Genomic DNA, 23,759 nt, shown 5'->3' with positions numbered 1-23,759 from the left:
GAGCCCAATGTGGGACTCAATTCCAGGACCCCAGGGGTCATGACCCAAGCTGAAAGCAGACACTTAACCGACTGAGCCACCCAGGCACCCCCTGGAACTTATTTTTGTGTATGGTATGAGTTAGGGATCCAGTTTTGATGGGAGGTTAATGGGCAACTTTATTATGATGTCCCTGAAACTGCTTCTTTTCTTCATGAATTTTTGAACTGTCAAGGCAAAGACCTTTATGATTTTCCCTTAACAGCATTTCCTGTTTATTAATAGAAACATTTTGTGCTAACGAATTTGAGTACTACTTTAACTGTTTGTGATCAATCCAATGGTATTCTGTTTTTTAATAATTAAATTTAGTCCTGTTATATTTATAGATCTAACAGATCTATTTAGCCTTATATGTGTTAGATATACTTTATTATATTATTTATTTATTTTTAAGACTTTATTTATTTATTTGACAGAGAGAGAGAGACAGTGAGAGAGGGAACACAAGCAGGGGGAGTGGGAGAGGGAGAAGCAGGCTTCCCACCGAGCAGGGAGCCCGATGTGGGGCTCTATCCCAGGACCTGGGACCATGACCTGAGCCCAAGGCAGACACTTAACTGACAGCCACCCAGGCGCCCCTTATTATATTATTTAATTCTTTTCCAACTTTTTTATTATAGATCAATACATAAAATCTCCCATTTTTAAGATGTTTTGAATTTTTTTGTATTTCTTGTAGGTTTTTTTTTTAAAGATTTTATTTATTTGTTTGACAGAGAGAGACACAGCAAGAGAGGGAACATAAGCAGGGAGAGTGGGAGAGGGAGAAGCAGGCCCCCCGCCGAGCAGGGAGTCCGATGCGGGGCTCAATCCCAGGACTCCGGGATCATGACCTGAGCCGAAGGCAGACGCTCAACAACTGAGCCACCCAGGTGCCCCCCCTTTTTTTTCAGAGAGGGAGAGGGACAGAGGGAGAGGGAGAAAGAGAATCTTAAGCAGGCTCTGAGCCCAGCACAACCCAAAGGGGGCTCGATCTCACAACCCTGAGACCATGACCTGAGCTGAAATCAAGAGTTGGATGCTTAACCGACTGAGCCACCCAGGTGCCCCATAGTTTTTGTTTTATTATAAATGTTGAGGGGCGCCTGGGTGGCTCAGTCGGTTAAGTGTCTGCCTTCAGCTCAGGTCATGATCCCAGGGTCCTGGCCCCGTGTCGTCGGGCTCCTTGTTCAGCAGGGAAGCCTGCTTCTTCCTCTCCCTCTGCCGGCTGCTCCCCCTGTTTGTGCTCTCTTTCTCTCTCTTTCTGATCAATAAATAAATAAAATCTTTTAAAAATACTATTGGGATGCCTGGCTGGCTCAGTCGGTAGGCATGTAACCCTTGATCTCTAGGTTGTGAGTTCAAGCCCCACATTGGGTATAGAGGTTACTCAAAAATAAAATCTTTTTTAAAAACTGTCTATATTTTCTCATTTGTTGCTTATTGTTCTAAACTCAACATTTTCAGATGTTAAGATTCTCTTCTCACTTCCCTTTGTTTGCAATTGTCAAGTGTGATTTTATATTTGCCCTTCTATTTCTAATCTTTCCAAATTGTCTCTTAGATTTTGGGTTTTGCTTTGTATTTCAAACTGAATATATTTGGTCGTTCAGTAGGCAAGGTTACCCTGATTTTGTCTGTACACATGACAGATCTATTTGATCTTAGGTCTCCCAGTCTATTTCCTATTGTTCATGCTGTTTTCATTGCTTTTGTCTTTTAATCTTTTGTCATGTGGTCCTGGTTTCCTTCATATTATTTTGGGCATGTTTCTTCTATAACAAAGGGAGGGACACTTCTGAAGGGTTTGTGGGGAGCCAACATAACTGTAATACACAAATCTGAAAAGTATGGACCAAAAAAGCAAGCAATAGATCAGTTTTATTTGCAAATATCAATGCAAAACTACTAATTAAAATACCAGCAAAAGTTTGTCTGCTGCACGTTGGTTTATGTTTATAGCATGAACAAATGAAGTTTATTCCAGTAATGCAAGAAGGGTTCAATATAAGGACATTTGTTAATATAATTTATTATATAATGGATCAAAATGAATAGTCATATATGATCATCTCCATAAATGCTGAGAGGTAATTTGATAAAATTCAACAGGTATTCTTGATTCAAAAAAATAACTCCAATAAAATAGGAACAAATGGATACTTCCTTATCATCATATACTATCTCTCTCTCAACTCAAAGCCTACATATTCTGTGGAGAAACAATGCATATGCCGACTCAACAATATGAGAAGCCCAGGAAGAGTAAGTGCTATTGTGTAATATTGTTCTGAAAATACCTGACAATGTTTTTAGACTTTAATGGTATATAGCTAGATTTTATATCATACAATGTGACAATTTTCTCTTTTAACTGGGGGGTACAGTTCATTTGTATTTATTATGACTGGTGGTATATTTGTATTTATTTCTGCTGTATTATTTCATGCTTTTTATTTGTAACATTATTTTTCAATATTTTCATTTCCCTTCTTGCTTTCTTTTGGGTTGATTTGTTTTAATCCACCTGTGATAATGACCACCAAAAATGCCCATGCCCTAATGTTCAGAACCTGTGAATATGTTACCTTACATGGAATAGGGGTCTTTGCAGATATGATTAAGGTTAGGGACCTTGAGATGGGGAAATTATCCTGGATTAGCAAAGTGGGCCTAATCTAATTACATAAGTGCTTAGAAGTGGAAAACCTTCCCCAGTTATAGTCAGAGAGAGATGTGACAATGTAGGAGGAGTAAAAGAGCTGTAACCTGCTGGCTTTGAAGATGGAGGAAGGAGGTCATGAGCCAAAGAATTCAGATGGCCTCCCGAAGCTGGAAAAGGCAAGTAAATGAATTCTCTCTGAAAGCTTAGAAATAAATGTCGCCTTGTAATTTGTTACAACAGCAGTAGGAAAATAATACTCCATCCATTTATTGACTCTATTAATTTGGAAGTTGTACACTCTTTCTACTATTTTAGTGGTTACCTTCGAAATTTTAGCAAGCATTTTAACTTACTAAAGTCTAAATTTGGTCAATATATTTCCTACTAAGTGTCACATGAACATGATATTTCTGTCTTGTTCTTATACACATACTTTATCATTACCGGGTTTTTGTAGTTAGTGTTCATTTAAATTTACCCACATCTTTTTTTTTTTAAGATTTTTATTTATTTATTTGACGGAGAGAGACACAGTGAGAGCAGGAACACAAGCAGGGAGTGTGGGGGAGGGAGAAGCAGGCTTCCTGCCCAGCAGGAAGCCCGATGTGGGCCTCGACCCCAGGACCCTGGGATCATGACCTGAGCCGAAGGCAGACACTTAATGACTGAGCCATCCAGGCACCCCTAAATTTACCCACATCTTTATCACATTTTTTGCTCATCATTTTTGTATCTCAGATCATTATTTGGGATCAGTTTCTGTTATAGATACATCTTTTAAGATACCCTTAAATATTATCTATGTTACATTAAATTTTTTATTTTATTTTTACTATATTAAAAATACACTTATATGTGATACATATTATATAAATGTATTTTTTTGAAGATTTTATTTATTTGTTTGGCGGAGAGATACAGAGAGAGAACAAGTCAGCAGAGAGGCAAGCAGAGGGAGAGGGAGAAGCAGGCTCCCCGCTGAGTGGGGAGCCCGATGCGGGGCTTGATCCCAGGACCCTGGGATTATGACCTGAGCCAAAGGTAGCCACTTAACCGACTGAGCACCCAGGCGCCCCTATATAAATGTATTTTAATATAATATAAAAATTTTTTATTGTCCTTCTCTCTATGAAGACAGGGACATTTTTGTCTGCTTTGTTCACTGCAGAATCCTTAGAAGACTGCCTACCATGCTCAATAAAGATTTGTTGAACATGAAGTAATAATGTCCATCCACACTCTGGGACATTTTTAGGAAATTCCCCATTCTTGCTGTAGCTTGCTGCAAGTAACTGACCCCCTAAGAGACCAGACCCCAGAAGCTTGGCCACACCACAGCAAACAGACATTGCACTATTGCTTATCCTTCACTTCAAGAGCAATCACCAAACCAAAGTTACTCACAGTACAGTTTTCAAAAACATGTCCTGCTCAAGGTGGGCAAAGACTGCTGACACAAATTTGGAAACAAAAAGGCTTTACTCTCTGTGAAAGAATGAGCTAAAAATAATACCATCTCTGCCCAAAGGACTGTAAGAGAAATTATATACCTTAAATCACAGTATTAAGCAGAAAAGTAAAAAAGTTCTCTGAACATTTATGATCAAAAGTTTGCCACCATGCTTCCTTGCAGCCTCAAATCTCATCTCTCAGCTATTATGGGTTATCAAGATTATGGATACCATAATTCTGCTAGCTTCCTGAAAACCTTTTGGAAGTGTAGCTCCCTTTGCTATGCTCTGGAACACAAACACATCGAAAATAGAATAAAACAAATTACAACACATGATGAAAGATTAAAAGACATAAAAGCAATAAAAACAGGATGCACAACAGGAAATATGCTGGGAGACCTAAGACTAAATAGATCTGTTATACCCACAAACAAAATTGGGTTATACAGTAGGACTTACCTACCAAAAACCAGAATACTCTCAGGTTGAACCACAAATAGCTAAAGTAGTTCTCAGATTAAGACACAGCCCAAAATACATCTATAAACAGACCAGAAAGAATGAGATTAATTGACTTACACATTCAACTAAAGAAGTTAGAAAAAAATAGAAAAGAAAATGGAAGGACTAATGAAATAAAAAGTACAAATGAATGAATTGGAAAATAGAAAAATTATATAAATGCAAGAACTGGTCTTTGGCGGGCCATAAAATAAATAAAACATTAGTATTAGTTTACCTGAGGAAAAAAAATCACAAATACACTCTATCAGAAATGATAGTGGAGAAATAACTACATATTTAGAGAAAATTAAATGAATCATATGAGATCACTTTGCTCAAAATGTCACAAATATATTTTTCTTTTTTTTTCAAAATTTCACAAATATATTAAGAACCTTGAGGAAATGGATGATTGTTATGAAAATTATAGGGATTCATATATCTATACCTATATATTGATAGATATATCAACATAAATACATATGTAATCTAAAGAGAGAAAATATAATGAAAGAAATACAGAAAGATTGCCTTCAAATAATGCACCATACCCAAATAAATTCAAGGAGAGTTCTACAATACCTTCAAGGACCAAATAACACCAAAACAGTGCTAACTGTTCCAGACACATTTATTCTGTGAGGGGGGATGGGATACTTTGTGAACAAATGCATTCCATATTTACAGTGTTGAAAATCTTCTGAGAGCCTGACCAGATCATTCTGTGGAAGGGTAATCAGAAATACTTAGGAATTGGGGTGGCTGGGTGGCTCAGTCGATTTCAGCTCAGGTCATGATCTCAGGGTCCTGAGATCAAGCCCCACGTTGGGCTCCAAGCTCAGCACAGAGTCTGCTTGTCCTTCTCCCTCTCCTCCTCCCCACCCCCTCAAATAAATAAATAAAATCTTTAAAGAAAAAAAGAAATACTTAGGAACATATGAGTCTATTCTACAGTTAAGGAGGTGCCACATTTTTTTCATGTCCAACACATCCATAGAATTTCTGTTCAGTGTGAGTTTTTTCATGCACAGTGAGGTCTGACTTCTGGGAAGACCTTCCCACAATCAGTACATATATGAGGTTTCTCTCCTATGTGGATTCTGATGTCCAGTGAGGTATATATGCTGGCAGAATACCTTCCCACAGTCACTGCATTTAGAAGGTTTCTCCCCTGTGTGTGTTCTCTGATATGTGATCATCTGTGATTTCCGGTTAAAAGCCATCCCATATTCAGCAGATTCAGAGGGTTTCTCCCTAGTGTGAATTTTTTGATGTACAGCTAATGGAGACTTCTCACAGAAGGCCTTTCCACATTCACTACATTCATATGGTTTCTCTCCAGCATGAGCTCTCTGATGTATAATGAGATGTGACTTCAGGGAAAAGGCCCTACCACACTCAGTACACTCATAGGGTTTCTCCCCTGTATGAATTCTCTGATGAATAATGAGGGGTGATTTCTGGGAGAAGGTTTTGCCACAGTCACTACACTCATAGGGTTTCTCCCCTGTATGAATTCTCTGGTGTATAATAAGAGGTGACTTCTGAGAGAAGGCTTTTCCACATTCTGTACATATATAAGGTTTTTCTCCAGTATGAAGTCTTTGATGTCCAGTAAGGTGTGACTTTTGGGAAAAGGCTTTTCCACAGTCAGTACATATATAAGGTTTCTCTCCTGTATGAATTCTTTGATGCCCTATGAGGTGGGACTGCTGGCAAAAGGTTTTTCCACATTCACTACACTTATAGGGTTTCTCTCCAGTATGTGTTCTCCGATGGATGATGAGTTGTGTTTTCCGAGGGAAGGTTTTCCCACATTCAGTACATTCATAGGGTCTCTCCCCAGTATGAGTTATCTTGTGTATAAAAAGGTGAGACTTCTCACAGAAGGCTTTCCCACATTCACTGCATTCAAAGGGCTTCTCTCTAGCATGCACTCGCTGATGAATAATGAGATGTGACTTCTGAGAGAAGGCTTTTTGACACTCAAAACATTCATAGGGTTTCTCTCCAGTGTGGACTCTCTGATGAACGATGAAGGGTGACTTCTGGGAGAAGGCCCTCCCACACTCAGTACATTCATAAGGTTTCTCCCCAGTATGAATCCTCTGATGCACAATGAGGTGTGATTTTTCACTGAAGGCTTTTCCACAATCGCCACATACAAACGGTTTCTCTCCAGTATGAATTCTTTGATGTATAATAAGCCGTGACTTCTTAATAAAGCCTTTCCCACACTCGTTACAAACATTGGGTTTCTTACCAGCTTGATCTTTCTTATACTGAATATGGACTTGTTTATGATTGAGACCTTTTTCACATCGACTATGTCCACGGGGTTTCATGCCAGTGTAAATTTCCTCAGGCACAGAACAGGAATCATTATAGCTAGGTGGTGTCCCACATCCAAATCTCTCAATGAGGTTCTTCCTTGCATGGCTCCTGTTGCATGTCAGTGAGTTTAAATTAGATTTCAAGCTCTTTTCACATGAATCAAAATCACAGAGTTTTTTACTTGAAGGATCAAGGTCTATGCACACACCAAGTATTTTTCCAAATGTATTACATTTGGGACCTTTCTCTTTGGCCAATGTTTCATGGCTAGTGACTGTGACCTGCTTCAAAACTCTGTCTTGGTTTCCTTGATACCTATCTATCTGACCATCAGTATGCCAGACTTTTAAGAGAGGATACAATGAATTATCCTTTGGGGTTTTTTCCAATATCTCCTTTTGAAATGAAAGCTCTTCAGAAATGATCTGCTGGGAAGAGTCAAGGCTTTTCTCTCTGTCTGAAAGAAGAAAATAAAGATAAAATCAAACAGGGGCGCCTGGGTGGCTCAGTCGTTAAGCGTCTGCCTTCGGCTCAGGTCATGATCCCAGGGTCCTGGGATCGAGCCCCACATCGGGCTCCCTGCTCAGCGGGAAGCCTGCTTCTCCCTCTCCCTCTGCCTGCCGCTCCCCTTGCTTGTGTTCTCTATCTCTCTGTGTGTCAAAGAAATAAATAAAATCTTTAAAAAAAAAGATAAAATCAAATAGAAACCAAAAAGAAAACAGCAACAAACAGAAGTGCTAGGAAGGTGCTGATGTAGGATGGATGTTATAAAGCAGACCTAATGAATTTTAAGGAAGAAAGGAGGCCATTGATGTCAGAGAAGAAGAAAATGCCCTCTTAGCCGTCTACCCAATTCTTACTTACCTGAGTGGATCCACCTTGACAACTCAGTCTTTATGATCCATGGGTCCTCTTCATGTTCCAACTTGAAGATTACACCTGGTTTTATACCTGAACACCCTGTTAAGGGAAAATTATAATGGTCTTGGCCTTGGCCATTCAGAAATTCATGGGGAGAAGAAGCAGTCTCAGGGGCCTCCCAGGAAAGATGGGTCCTTAACTCACAAAAATAAATTCCAGATATAACAAAAATATGAATGTAAAACACAAACTATAAAAGAAAAGACCCTATTCATGGAAAATCATAAAGGTCATGGTCTTGAGAGCTCTGAAAGATGAGGAGGATTCGATTCACTGTTACATGGAGAATGGGCCCTTACCCACAGACACCAGGTGGCTGTAGATCTCCAGCATCACATCTCTGTGTAGGGTCTTCTGAGCAGGGTCCAGGTGCTGCCACTCTTCCTGGGTGAAGTCCACAGCCACATCCTCATATGTCACTGGTTCCTATAACAGTACATTCCTGTACAATCTGCTCATTCTGATCATTTTTTACCACAGCAATATCTGTAGGATACCTAGTTAGCTTTTTGTATAGCATACTTAATGAGAAAAACTTTGTAAAATTTTGCCATTAGCAAGAATAGTTAGTGGAAGGGAATAAACAGTCTAAAACTAGATATAAATAAAAATGGGAAACTTAATATATAATAAAGGAGTATTTTAAATAAGTGCAGGGGCACCTGCCTGGCTCAGTCAGTGGAGCACGTGACTCCTGATCTCGGGTTTGTGAATTTGAACCCCACGTGAGGTGTAGAGATTACTTAAAAATAAAATTTATAAATAAATAAATAAGTGCAGAAAAGACAGATTACTCAAAACTGGGTAGCTATCGGAAGAAATGTAAAGATGGACTCCTTATTTCACACTATACACAAAAATAAATTTGGGATATAACAAAAATTTAAACAAAGAAAAAGAGAAGCCATAAAATAAAGACAGGAGAGATTTTAAAAATAATTTTGATTTGGAGAAAACTCTTCTAACTAGGCATGCTACAAAACCCAGATGCCACAAAGGAAAACACTGATAAATTTGACTACTTTATGTATTGCATAACAAAATAGATCAGAAACAAACAAAGGACAAGCATCTAACTGGGGAGTAGATATGTGCACAACACATAAATGGACACAGAGCCAATTTTCTCCTTTATAGAGTTCCTACAAGCATGAAGAAAAAGATCAACAACTTGACCTTTTAAAAAATAATCAGAGGACATGACCATCAATTCACAGAGAAGGAAATGCAAATGGCTTCTAAACATGTAAAATGATGTTCAACTTCATTCACATGAAGAGAAATGCAAATTAAGACAAAACAAAACATCATGTTTTTCTTACATATTATCAAAGATGAGAGTTTGATAAGTCACTAAGTTGGTAAAGATATCAAAAAAAGAGCAAACTCACATTGTGGGTATACCCTGGTACAAAATATTTTGAGGGCAATTAATTTGACAATATCCATCAAAATTTTAAATGTGCACATTATCTGACCAGCAATACCATTTCTAGAAATTATTCAATACATATACCCATATATGTGAGCAAAACAGCATATGTGAAGGTATTTCACTACAGTACTGCTTATAACAGCAAAATAATGAAGACAACCGCATGGGGGATTGGATGAATTATGCTTCAATCCCCATAAGGGAATACCATATACAATCATAAAAAGCAACAAGGATTGATATGCAACAATCTCTATGATATACTGCTAAGTGAAAAAAATTTCATTTATTCAGCAAGCTGTTATTGAGACCCCACTGAATACCAGGGATTGTTCTAGGAACTGGGGATCCAGCAAAAAAGACACCTGAAAAAAGTATCTTCCCTCAAGCATCTCATAATCTAGTGAGAGGAGACAGCCAACAAGGCTGAGTGATAGATCAACACATAGCCACACACACAAAAAAAGTTTGTAATGTGTACTTCAAAACTCACATCACTCATATACAAAAAGCTCCTAGAAAGCAATAAGCAGGGCACCTGGGTGGCTCAGATGGTTAAGCGTCTGCCTTCAGCTCAGGTTATGATCCCAGGGTCCTGGGATTCAGTCCCACATCAGGCTCTCTGCTCAGCTGGGAGTCTGCTTCTCCCTCTCACTCTCCCTCTGTGCTCTCTCTCTCAAATAAATAAATAAAATCTTAAATAAATAAATAAATAAAATAAAAGAGCCCATCAAAAAGGGGCTGTGTTCTACAAACATTAAAAGAATAATAAAAGGATGCTATGAACAATTTTATGACAAGAAATTTGAGAATGCAGATCGTAGGACAGCAGAGTATGGCACACAGGCCAAATCTGGCCCACGAGCTAAGAATGGTTTCTACGCTTTTAAATGGTTGAAGAAAAAAGTCAAAGGAGAATATTTTGTGGCATGTGAAAGTTATATGAAATTCAACTTTCAGTGTCCATAAATAAAATGTCATTGGATTGCAGCCATGCTCATTGGTTTGCATATTGTCTACAGCTGCTTTCGACCTACAAAAGCAGAGCTGAGTACTTGCAACAGAGACCATGCGGCCGACAGGCCTAAAATATTTCTATCTGGCCCTCTACAGAAAAAGTTTGCTGACCCCTGACTTAGACAAACTGGACAAATTATTTGAAAATCACAGCTTAACAAACCCAACATACAGGGGCACCTGGGTGGTTCAGTCGTTAAGCGTCTGCCTTTGGCTCAGGTCATGATCCCAGGGTCCTGGGATCGAGTCCCACATTGGGCTCCCTGCCCAGCGAGAAGCCTGCTTCTCCCTCTCCCACCTCCCCCTGCTTGTGTTCCCTCTCGCTATGTCTCTGTCAAATAAATAAATAAAATCTTTTTTAAAAAAAAACCCAACATACAAAGAAAGAGAAAATCTGAATGGTACTATATTATTTCAATAAGGCAAATTCATAATTAAAAACCTACCCACAAAGAAAACTCCACACCATAATGACTTCACTGGAGAATTCTTCCAAATATTTTAGAAGGAAATAATATTAATCTTACCCAAACTCTTTCAGAGAATACTTCCCAACTTGTTAAATAAAGCCAGCCTAACTGTTATGCCAAAACATAAACAGGAATACAAGAAAAATTATAGGCCAATATGTCTCATGAACAGAGTAGTAAAAATCCCCAACAAAACATTAATAAAAGACTGGCTTGATGATAATGATGAGGAGGAGGATGACAGGAGTTGGTGAAGATTGACCATAGATAAAACAAAGATTGGCCACCAGTTGATAATATTTGCAGGTGAGTGATAAGTACAAGGGATTCACAAACATCTACTTTTGAGTATGTTCAAAATTGAAATTTTCCATAAAAAATGTATAAAAACTATATTTCTTGGTAAGGTTTTATCGGTACTTTTTTTAAAGTTACAGAAGATACAGTGTGTGTGGTAAAGAAAAATACATGAAAATAATAAAATCACTCACACACATTTATACAGATATATCTATACACACAGGGGTTTTATGTATCTGGAAGGATCATCTCCAAACTACATAATACTAGTTATGCCAGGGAAAGGGGCAGAAGTTACATTACAGAGATATTTCCCTTTCTTTCTAGTTTTTACTTTGCAATATTATTTACATTCTTTGCACCATACATACATTACCCTTGCAAAGAGGGGATAAAAAGACATAAAATGGGGGCGCCTGGGTGGCTCAGTCGGTTAGGTGTCTGGCTTCAGCTCAGGTGGTGATCCCAGCGTCCTGGGATCTAGCCCCACAGTGGGCTCCCTGCTCAGTGGGGAGTCTGCTTCTCCTTCTCCTTCTGCCCCTCCCCCCCAACTCGTGTTCTCTCTCTCTCATATGGATGGATAAAAATCTTTTAAAAAACTGTTTAAAAAAAGACATAAAATGGAAGAGCAGAGAAGGAACTGGCCTTGAGTTGGGGAATGATCCCACAAACTATGAGATGACAGCAAAGGAGCCATGGAAAACCAAGAAACCACCCACCCTCCAAGCCTCTGCCAGAAATTTTTAACTAAAAATAGCCTCTTTGAAACGACTATCGATGATACCATACTGAGCTGAAAATCACTGGCCTTTAGGAAAATTCAACAATAAATTTCTTAAAGTCCCAGAAATCTTGACTTGCTGAAGAGCTGGACAGATGAACTGATTTCTCTTGATGGAGAATGCAAACCATCTAACATATCCTTTTTGCCAGTTTCACTGTGGCTGCCAGGAAGCTTGAAGGTAAAATGTTTAGCTCAGTTTATATGAAGTAAGGCCAGATAATCTATGTATCTTAACAGCAACTTCATCTGCATCTTGATCTTCTATTTTGTCTAACTTTCTCTAATTCTTATTTTCAAAGTATCGTCCTTTCTCATTTTACAGTGGGAAAACCAAGTGGGAAACAAAACAACTTAACTGGGACTCAGTCATTTTGTTTCTCTTTGGAAAGCAATTGGGGGTGCAGTGGGGTACAGAAGAATCTTCAGAGACGAAGCTGGGTTAACCACTCTCCAATGGCTGAATGTAACACGTGTTGTTTGTTAATTCATTGATAACTTATGTTTATCAACTGACCAGCAATTCCATTTCTAGAACTTTGTTCTAAGGTAATAATCATGGATGTGTGCAGAAATTTAACTGAAAGAACTTTCATCACAGCTTTGTCTTGAACACCATAATTTTGAAAATAACCAAAATGCCCAATCACTGAGGACTGAGAAAGTAATTTATGGAACCTCCAAGGGATGGAAAGGCAGGTGACCATTTAAAATAACACTAGGCACAATTAAGAGGCTCAAAAGATCCAGCAACCAAATGTAAAGTGTGGACCGTGTACGGATCTTAATTTGAACAGACAAAAAAATCTTTGAGATAATCATGAAAGTTTGAGCCCTGACTAGATATTTAATGATATTAAAAATTTTAACCAATGATGATCTGAAGTTATTATTGTTAATTATTTTACCTTGAATAACAGTATTGACCTTTAAGACCTTATCTTTTACAGGTACATGATGAAGACTTTATTATGAAATGATACATCTGGGATTTGTTTCAAAATAATAAGCAGGACTACATATGTAAAGATACATTTAGCTATACACTTAATATTTGTGCATTTTAGGGGTGCCTGGGTGGCTCAGTTGATTAAGCATCTGCCTTCGGCTCAGGTCATGATCCCAGGGTCCTGGGATGGAGTCCCACATCGGGTTCCCTGATCAGCGGGGAGTCTGCTTCTCCCTCTGCCTGCACCACCCCCTGCTCATGCTCTCTTTCTGTCAAATAAATTAATGAAATCTTTAAAAAAAATACTTGTGCATTTTATGTTATCAGTAACAAAGAAAAAACAATCTGGGAGGGAGAAATAAATGGGTGGTCTAGACTAGGGGTTGGCAAACTTTCTCTGTAAAGAGACAGATAGTAAATATTTCAGATTTGTGAAGCCCACGGTCTCTGTTGCAACTACTCAGCGATCGAAAGCAGAGCCACAGGGGCGCCTGGGTGGCTCAGTCGTTAAGCGTCTGCCTTCGGCTCAGGTCATGGTCCCAGGGTCCTGGGATCGAGCCCCGCATCGGGCTCCCTGCTCAGCAGGAAGCCTGCTTCTCCCTCTCTCACTCCCCCTGCTTGTGTTCCCTTTCTTGCTGTGTCTCTCTCTGTCAAATAAATAAATAAAATCTTTAAAAAAATAAAGAAAAAAAAAAAAGAAAGCAGAGCCACAGACAATACATAAGCCAATGCTGTTTATCGGCTGTGTCCCAATAAAACTTCATTTATGGAACACCTGGGTGGCTCAGTCGGTTAAACCTCTGACTCCTAATTTCAGTGCAGATCATGATCTCAGGGAGGTGAGATCGAGCCCTGCATTGGGCTCCACACCAAGCATGAAGCCTGCCTGAGATTCTCTCTCTCCCTCTCCCTCTGCCCCCCATCCATTGCCCTTTCTCTCTCTAAAAAAGTTTTTTAAAATACTACTGTTTAAAAACCTCATTTATGAGCCCTATAATTTGAATTTTATATCCTTTTCATATGTCGCAAAATATTCTTCTTCTGATTTTTTTCCAAACATTAAAAAATGTGAAAACCATTCTTAGCTTACGGCTGTATAAAAACAGCAGTGGGCCAGATTTGGCCCACTGCCTATAGTTTTCCATCCCCTGGTCTAGGTGAAACAACAGTGGCCATCAGGTGACAACTGATGAGACTGGGTGAGGGGCATGATGGGAGTTTATTATATAATTCCCTCTATTTTGCTGAATGTTTGAAAATTTCCATGGACATAAGCTTAGTAGTATTAGGGAAATAAAGTTAATAGCATGGAAATATAGCTGCAAAATGAAGAGGCACACCACAAGATCACACTCCCAATTGTTTAATAACAGCAAACATCTGACCCCTAAGATACCACAACGGTTTGTGGCCCTCCAAAGCTCAACGCTGCCTGACAAAATCTTATTCCTTGGCATTTAATTTCTTTTATTCTATTTTCTCGGGTATTACATGAGTAGAACTGACCTTGAGTTCATGGATGATCCATACAAGGTCAGTGCTACAAAACCATGGGGAATAGATAATAATCAGGTATTAACTCACTTAATTATCGTCCCAAGCCTCAAAGGATAGACCCTGCTATTATCCTCATTTCACAGTGAGGAAACTGAGGCCTAAAGAGGTTTAGTCACTTATCCATGATCACACAGCCAGTGACTAGAGGGTGAGCTGGTGAGAAAACAAAAAGCAGAGAACTCCTCCCTAGCTGTCATGGCACCAAAGTTTTCAGAGATGCAACTCTCTATTCCTGAATGCCCTAAAAAGTTAATTCTCGCCCTAAATTACAGAGGACATTGTCTGATTTTTAACTTGAGAATAACAAAACTCTAAATTTACATTGTGCTTTACAGTTCAAAGTTAACTAAAAATCTTAATATTCAAAGCCACAACGAGGAAAAGAGAAGCCAAGAATCAAAGAAATATTTGCAAAACACATACCACTGATAAAGGAGTAGTTATCAGAATATATAAAAACAAGTCCTACAAATCAATAAGGAAAAGGCAGACATCCAATAGAAAACTGAGCAAAAGATCTGAACAGGTGCCTCACAAAAGAGGATCTAAGAGAAAGATATGAAAACGTAGTCATCAGGGAAATACAAAGTAAAGCCTCAATGTCTGTCGCCTCCATTGGAATGCTGACACCACAAGGGCAGGGATTTTTGTTTATTCATGTTTGTATTATCAATCTCAAAGAGCCGCCCATCATGGACCTCACAGAATCCCAACATTGACCCTATGTATTCCCATTCCTGTCCCCATGGACCCTCATCACTCACTCTAAAGACCACCCCAATGCTCACCCCAGATCCCCCATCATTCACCCAACGAACTCTCCATCACTCACCCCTGACCCCATTCACTCACCCTACAAACCCCTTTCACTCACTCCCTTGAAACCCTATCATTCACCCTACAGACACCATTGCTCACTGCATACTCCATCACTCACCCCAGGCCCCTTTCACTCACTTCCTAGAAACCCCATCATTCACCCTACAGACACCATTGCTCACTGCACAGACTTCCCCCCCGGGTCACTCACTTCCAGAAACTCCTCATCGCGTGTCCCACACACAGTCCTACAGACTCCCTTCCCTATCACTGCTCTCCACATCATTCAGCCCGAAGGACCCCCTCATTGGTCCTTCCACGTGTCCCCATCACTGACCACACAGACCCGCATCCCTCAACCGGGCCCCTCACCCTGGCTCTGCTCTCAGGACCCCAAAGCTCCTTCTCAAGACGAGCTTGGCTCCCTGCTTGCACAAACGGGCTCAACATCGCCCGAAATTCCCTTTCCCCTCCAGCCCTCCTTGGTGGGTCTGGATGACGCATTAGCTTATCTTTCGCAGGCTCAGCAACAGCCTCCAAGCCCGAGCTCTACCAGTAACAAAAATGGCGTCATTCGGTCTGCGCCAGGAACTCTGTCGCCGGCCAGAAAAATGGCCAGGGCCTCACACTGCTTCTTGAGGCTCCCATTCCAGCCTGAAGAGATATGTGTTTTAGGGTCCGGGAAGTCCCCGTGATATTTCCGAGGCCGGGTATTCGGATTTGGTGCTTCGAAAGCAGTGTGAGGCTCGGATGTGTAGCGACTGTTCCGGGAGGGTGAATGGGCGTTCCCGGTCCTCAGCAGAGGCCCGGCCTGAGCAAAGGCGTGGCGACGTGCGGGTAGGGGTGTTCGGTGGGAACCGGGACCCAGGGAGCGGGGCGGGGAAGGGGTGGTAAGGCCGGAAGGTAGAAGCACCGCCTGGCAGATTGCTCTGCAGAAGCCTCATTCCTAAAACCTCTGGTGAAAGCGAAGAGTCTTCGGACATAACGTATCCTCTCGTCCACACTCCCGGCCCGCCTCTCGCAGCCTGGCGTCATAGCCCTCCCGCCTTCCTATTGTTCCTTCAATGGGGCCGAGCCCCCTCCCCGTCTGCCACTCAAGGCTCGGCCTCGCGGCGCTCCTGCTCTTCTATTGGCTCCTTGGAACACAGAAGGCCCTCCCTCTCTTGTCACTCACAGGCCAGACTTTCTGCCCGCCTCTCCTAAAGTGGGCAGATGTGGCCTTTGGCAGCCCATATCAAAGCTGAAAGAAGTAGGAGGCAGAGGTTTAAGGTAGAGCCTAAGGGGCATTGATTTTAGAAAAATTAACAAAAGACTAGATTTGAGGTCAGCCCGGAATGGGATTGAATAGTTAACAAAGGCTCGGATTCTAGATCTACAAAATAGAGTACTGATGGCGAAATAGTCAAGACCTCTACCAAGGTTCATGGATTGAGAAAACTAACAAGTTAAGAGTTAAGAGTCGGCCTTCGGCTCAGGTCATGATCTCAGGGTCATGGGATCGGGTCCCACACGGGGCTCTCTGCCCAGCGGGGAGTCAGCTTCTCCCTCTCCCTCTCCCTCTCTGCTCTCCCCCGCCTCAAATAAATAAACACATAAAGTCTTTAAAAAAAAATCTTACTTCTAGATCAAAGGACACTGAAGGTAAAATAATGACTAATTAGGAAGTGTAGCCTCCTCAAGTCTCTATGACCTTCTGCTTCCTCCATCACACCTTCTTTGACTCTGACCCTCCTCTTTCCTTCGTATAAGGACCCTTGTGATTACATTGGACTCATCTGGATAATCCATAATAATCTTCCCATCTCGAGATTTTGATTTAATCATATCTGCAAAGTCCCTTTTTCCATGCAAGATAACAAATTAGAGGGTCAATGGTGGTGGAAGACTTGATTGAGACACAATGTATTAATAGGGAAAGACTACCAATAGTAGATCAGGTTTGAATTCAAACCAGATGGGTATCAATAAGGGGTCCAGGCTTTTATTTTTTCAGAATTTTTTCAAAGGCCTGGGTTCAAGGTCAGAACAAAGGAAACTGATGGAAATCTCAGTAGACACCCCTGGACCCTAGGTAATGGTCATAGGAGCATTGATGGTGGAAAAGTTAACAGAAGCCCAGGTTTAAGATCTAGAACACAGACACATTGATGGCAGAATACTTAACAGAGCCCTGGGTTTAAGGTTAAAGCTAAAGGTCATTGATGAATAAAGATTTAATAGACAGCCAGAGCCAAGGTCAGAGAAGAGGGACATTGATGGTAAAATCTATAACAGCAATCTTGATTTAATATATAGATCACTGGGGAAAACTAATGTTAATAGCCTTGGATTTCATTCACAGATCGGATTAGGCACTGATAGAAGTAAAGACTCAGGTTTGCTTTTCATGACAGAGTACATTGATGATAGAATAACTTGTTGACAGAGACCTACATTAAATGCCCCAACAAGTGGAGTATTAGTGACAGAAGCATTAATAGAAGGCTGTGTAGAGAGAAAACTGAGCAGAGAACCAGGTGCAAGGGCGGACCTGAGTGTCTATGAGAGTGGAAGAATTAACAGAGGACCAGGACCAAAGTTCATATCTGAGGGATAGAGATTCATTATTATTTCATGTTCAGGCTCAGGGTGAAAGTGTGTTGGTCCCTGGGAGATGTGTTCTCCATGATTCTATGCTCCAGTTCCCTTCTGCAGTAAATGTTTCCAAAGCCCTGATTGCAAATGTCCCTGCCTTCTGGACTCCCGGGGTGTGATGTGTTAAAGGAGATAGGGTTCGCCTGAGCTCTTAGTTGTTAGATCGTACAGTCTAAAGACTCAGAAATTGAGGAGTTTCACTATTTTATTTAATTTAGGTTTTAAAAAAAGATAAAGTTTGCCCTGTACACCAGAGTGGCCAATATATAGTTCTCATCTCTAGAGTAATTGCTACAATGGTAGGAAATAAAATGTTACAGAAAATTGTTTTTCTAACTAACAAACATGAATTAAAGTTGTCCTCTAAATAAAGTCTAGTTAATTATGCAAAATATACTTTAAGGTGTTTTTTTTTTTTTTCAAAAACAAGAAGTTTGTAGGTATAAGTAAAGAAAAAAAAAACATCATTATGAAAACCTACAGCGTGGGGAGAGGCAGGGCTGACTAGATGGGCCCTTTCCAGTTCAGGAGTCTTGGCCCGAGGCAGGAAGATGATGCTGAGAGTTCCTCATCATCCCCCGGCTGCCTCCCTCGTGGTTGATGCCACATCTTCAGAGGTGGTTTGCGGTGAATTGTTTCATTCAAGGCTGGGAGGGGACTGATGCCCTGGTGACCTCAACAGGGTGTTAGCACTATCAGGGTCCCCCAGGATGTGACAGCAACAGGTGATTAAGGACAATGTCACCGGCCCTGTTGTGGTTGTATTAGGCTTTGGACATCAGCTCGAGATGCTGCAGCCAGCACCTTTAGTCAAGAGGTAAAGAGGAGAGAAGAACAAAAGAGAGAGAGTGTGGGAGAAGGAGAGAGGCCTGTGAGAGATATTTAACTGCCCCCGCCTCCCAGATAAATTCACATGTCTAGTGAAACCTGTGAAAAACAACCCCAAGGAAAAAGGTCAGGAGCTGAGAATTGATGCCTTCCTCCCACTGAAGCGGCCTCAGAAGGGACTTGGGAGGGACTAAAGGAAGCAGAGAAACTGCCTCTGCCCAGGAGTGGCCAGGGTATCCTCAGGGCAGGAGTGAAGAACCTGTATCTGACACCCTTGGTATAGAGCTGCAGGAAGTGTCCCCTCTCTGTGCTGCCTATGCCCCAGCAGGTTGTTTTGTCCAACCCTCTGCCTCCAGGTACCAGGACATACCAGCTGCACCAGTGGATCCAAAGGCCTCAGGGGAGGAGCCTGTCTCCCAGGTTTCTCGGCAGATGGCCTAAGTTACTTTGCTTTGCAGCTCTGTAGGTTGAAAGGAATTAGGGGTCAGGGGCCAGTGGAGCCATGGAACCTCTGGGCCAAAGGGGGAAAAACACTGGATAAATTACTCGGGATTTGATGAGCAGCGGCATCTGGATTTTTGCAGCAGTGTGGATCATCAGGTCCACTCCCATTCCTCCAGTTTCTGGACCAGTCAAGTTTCCCAGAAACACATTTCACAATGGAGAATCTGATTCCACAGCATGACTTTGTTCTAGCTTGATCAACCTAAAAGCACCAGAAACAAACCTACAGTCCAACAATGTCAAGTTTGTTGACCCTTTTCAATGAGGGAAACTGCATATCAGAAGAACCGTGGGACATCTCACCAAGTAAAAGAAAAGGTACAGTTTTCACAGGATTTGAGGAAAGGATAAAATTGATATGAAATTTAAATGAGCCCTGCTACATCTATCAACATCGTGTTATCTGCATAAGGACATTTATTGTGAGGATCACATCTGTGTATGTACTGATTTCTAGTGCAGAATTTCTCAACCTCAACACCATTGACATTTTGGGCTACATAATTCTTTGTCAGAAGCCTATCTTGTGTATTATAGGATGTTTAGCATCATCCCTGGGCTCTACCCATTAGATGCCAGTAGCCCCCTCATCCCAGTTGTGACAAAATTTTGCAGACATTGCCAAATGTCCTTTGGGGAGCAAAATCATCCCTGGTTGAGAACCACTGTTCTAATGGTTTACTGATAGTGAGTATGATAGTGAAAACTCAGTAAAAGGTTTTATGGGATGGCTTCTGTTTTCACTTTTCTATACATATTTTAGGGTGAAGTATTAAATGAAGAACACATTAAAATGACAAATCTGTGGTTAAAAGCAAGTTCGTTGTAAAAAAAAAAAAAAGACAATGTCAGAGATGACGTGACCATCTTTGTAGAAAATCCAATAGATTTATTAAAAAGCTACTAGATTTGGGGCACCTGGCTGGCTTGGTCGGTAGTGCATGCGACTCTTCCTCTTGGAGTTTAAGTTCAAGCCCCACATTGGGTGGAGAGATTACTTAAAAAATAAAATCTTGAGGGGTTCCTAGGTGGCTCAGTCAGTGAAGCGTCTGACTCTTGATTTCAGTTCAGGTCATGATCTCAGGGCTGTGAGAGAGAGCCAGGAGGCCTGCAGTGGGCTCTGCACTCAGCAGGGAGTCTGCTGAAGATTCTCTCCCTCTCCCTCTACCCCTCCCTCCTTCCGCTCACACCCTCTCTCTCTCGCTCTCAAATGAATAAATAAATCTTTTAAAAAATAAAATAAAATCTTTAAAAAAAAACTACTAGATCTAATAAATGAGTTTAGCAAGTTTGCAGGATACAAGATCCATATACAAAAACCAACTGTATGCCTATATACCAGCAATGAACAATCAGAAATTGAATTTAAAAACCAATATCATTTACAACATTATAAAAATCATGAAACACTTGGGGATACATTTAACAAAGCATGTGAAAGATCTATACACTGAAAGTTACAAAATATTGCTGAGAGAAACTAAGTAAGATCTAAATAAATGGAGAGATATGCCTCATTCATGGATTGGAAAAGTCAATATTGTTAAAATGTCAATTCTCCCCAAATTTATCTATAAATCTAATGTTATCTAAATAAGAACCTCAGCAAGATTTTTGGTAGAAACTGACAAGCTGATTCTACAATTCATAAAGAACAAAAGACACATGAAAAAATGCTCAACATCACTTGTCATCAGGGAAATACAAATCAAAACCACAATGAGATACTACCTTACACCTGTCAGAATGGCTAAAATTAACAAGACAGGAAACAACAAATGTTGTCAAGGAAGTGGAGAAAGGGAAACACTCTTACACTGTTGGTGGGAATGCAAGTTGGTACAGCCAGTCTGGAAAACAGTGTGGAGGTTCCTCAAGACGTTAAAAATAGAGCTACCCGGGCGCCTGGGTGGCTCAGTCAGTTAAGCATCTGCTTTCCGCTCAGGTCATGATCTCAGGGTGTTGGGATCGAGCCCTGCATCAGGCTCCCTGCTCAGCAGGGAGTCTGATTTTCCCTCTCCCTCTGCCCCTCCCCATGCTCGCTCGCTCTCTCTCAAATAAATAAATAAAATCTTTAAAAAACAAACAAATAAAAAAAACAAGGTGTGCCTGTAGAGGGCTGGCCCTGTGGCTTTCCTCAGCTTACTTTAACTTGCCTGTCACAGAATTTTTCCACAGGCACTCGCCTTCATTTGGTAAATAACTTGCCCAGCCTCACCAGATCCCCTAGCTTTATAATACATCTTTTGTATAAATATATATCGATAAATACACTTGCTGACTCATGTATGCATTTCATGTAAGGTCTCTTTTGAAAGCACAGATTTAAATTTTCTAGACTATAAAATATGGATGTTTCTTTACTTTCTAAATTAGGTACTTTAGGGCGCCTGGGTGGCTCAGTTGGTTAAGCGACTGCCTTCGACTCAGGTCATGATCCTGGGGTCCTGGGATCGAGTCCCACATCGGGATCCCCCTGCTCAGCTGCAAGTCTGCTTCTCCCTGTCCCTCTGTGATCTCTCTCACTTTCACTGTCTCTCAAATAAATAAAATCTTAAAAAAAAAAATAGAGCTACCCTACAACCCAGCAATTGCACTATTAGGTTATTTACCCCAAAATCCAGATGTAGTGAAATGAAGGGGCACCTGCACCCCAGTGTTCATAGCAGCAATGTCCACAATAGCCAAACCGTGGAAGGAGCCGAGATGGCTTTCAATAGATGAATGGATAAAGATGTGGTATATATATATATATATACAATGGAATATTACTCAGCCATCAGAAAGGATGAATACTGGGGCACCTGGGTGGCTCAGTCGTTAAGCATCTGCCTTCAGCTCGGATCATAGTCTCAGGGTCCTGGGATCGAGTCCCACATCGGGCTCCCTGCTCAGTGGGAAGCCTGCTTCTCCCTGTCCCACTCCCCCTGCTTGTGTTCCCTCTCTCGCTGTCTCTCTGTCAAAAAATAAATAAAATCTTTTTAAAAAAAGGATGAATACTTACCGTTTACATCAACATGGATGGAACTGGAGGGTACTATGCTAAGTGAGATAAGTCAATCAGAGAAAGACAATTATCATTTGGTTTCATTCATATGTGGAATATAAGAAACAGTGCAGAGGACAATAAGGGAAGGAAGGGAAAACTGAATGGGAAGAAATCAGAGAGGGAGACAAACCATGAGAGACTCTTAACTCTGGGAAACAAACTGAGGGTTGCTGGAGGGGAGGTGGGTGGGGGGAATGGGGCAACTGGGTGATGGACATTAAGGAGGGCACGTGATGGGATGAGCACTGGGCGTTATGTGCAACTGATGAATCATTGAACATTACATCTGAAACTAATGATGTACTAGGTGTTAGCCAATTGAATTTAAATTTAAATAAATAAACAAACAAACAAATAAATAAATAAAATTCATATAGAAATGCAAAGTATCGGGGCACCTGGGTGGCTCAGTCATTAAGCATCTGCCTTCGGCTCAGGTCATGATCCCAGGGTCCTGGGATGGAGTCCTGCATCGGGCTCCCTGCTCCTCAGGGAGCCTGCTTCTCCCTCTCCCACTCCCCCTGCTTATATCTCTCTCTCGCTATGCCTCTCTCTGTCAAATAAATAAATAAAATCTTTAAAAAATAAAAATAAATGCAAAGTATCTAGAATAGGCAAAACAACTCTTAAAAAAGAAAAACAAAGTTGGAGGGCTTAACACTGACTCAAGAATTATTATAAAGCTACAGTAATTGACACTGCATGATATTGGTGTAAAGATCAAATAGCAGATAAATGGAGCTAAGTAGATACTCTAGACATAAACCCACACACATATGTGGGTTATAACTAATTTTTTTAAGATGCAAAGACCATGCGGTAAGGAAAGGATGGCTTTTTCAACAAACGATGCTGGTACAATTAGATATAGAAACGCAAAAGAACATACTTGGACCCATACCTTGCACCATACTCACAAATTAACTCCAAATGGATCATAGACCTACATTTAAAACCTGGAAGTATAAAACTTCTGGAAGAAACCACAGGGGAAGATTTGTGACATTAAGTTAGGCAAAGATTTTTTAGATTTGACAACAAAAGCAAAATTTACAAAAGAATAAATTGATAAATTAGATTTCATCAAAACTAAAAAATCCATTCTTTAAAGGACACAGTTAAGATAATGGAAAAACAAGCCACAGACTGGGAAAAGTCTTTGCAAAAACGTGTATCTGAATGTAAAAAGACTCACAAAACTCTACAATAAGAAAATAGCCCGGGTCCCCTGGGTGGCTCAGATGGTTGGGTGTCTGCCTTTGGCTCAGGTAGTGATCTCAGGGTCTCGGGATCAAGCCCCACATCGAGCCCCACATTGAGCTCCCAGCTCAGCAGGAAGCCTGCTTCTCCCTCTCCCACTCCCCCTGCTTGTGTTCCCTCTCTCGCTGTGTCTCTCTCTGTCAAATAAATAAATAAGATCTTAAAAAAATTAATTAAATAAAATAAAATCTAACCATGCACCTACCATATGATCCAGCTTTTACACTGTTAGGTTTTGACCCAGGAGAAAAGAAAAT

The 23,759-nt window shown here is 40.7% G+C and overlaps 1 protein-coding gene across 1 annotated transcript; it reads right to left on the bottom strand.

The window, feature by feature from the left end:
• Positions 1 to 5,007: 5,007 nt before the first annotated feature.
• ZNF630 (zinc finger protein 630) lies at positions 5,008 to 16,223 on the bottom strand. Its single transcript, XM_025857933.2, is given in 6 exon segments — positions 5,008 to 5,692; positions 5,694 to 5,741; positions 5,743 to 7,435; positions 7,843 to 7,938; positions 8,199 to 8,325; positions 15,600 to 16,223. Coding segments are annotated over 6 exon segments (2,190 nt in total). The 5' UTR covers positions 15,732 to 16,223; the 3' UTR covers positions 5,008 to 5,598.
• Positions 16,224 to 23,759: the final 7,536 nt, after the last annotated feature.

This window comes from Callorhinus ursinus, unplaced genomic scaffold (assembly GCF_003265705.2).
Source record: "Callorhinus ursinus isolate GAN/ISIS: 27379988/994484 unplaced genomic scaffold, GSC_fseal_2.0 scaffold16, whole genome shotgun sequence".
Taxonomy (NCBI): domain Eukaryota; kingdom Metazoa; phylum Chordata; class Mammalia; order Carnivora; family Otariidae; genus Callorhinus; species Callorhinus ursinus.
This window is presented reverse-complemented; position numbering and strand designations above follow the sequence as displayed.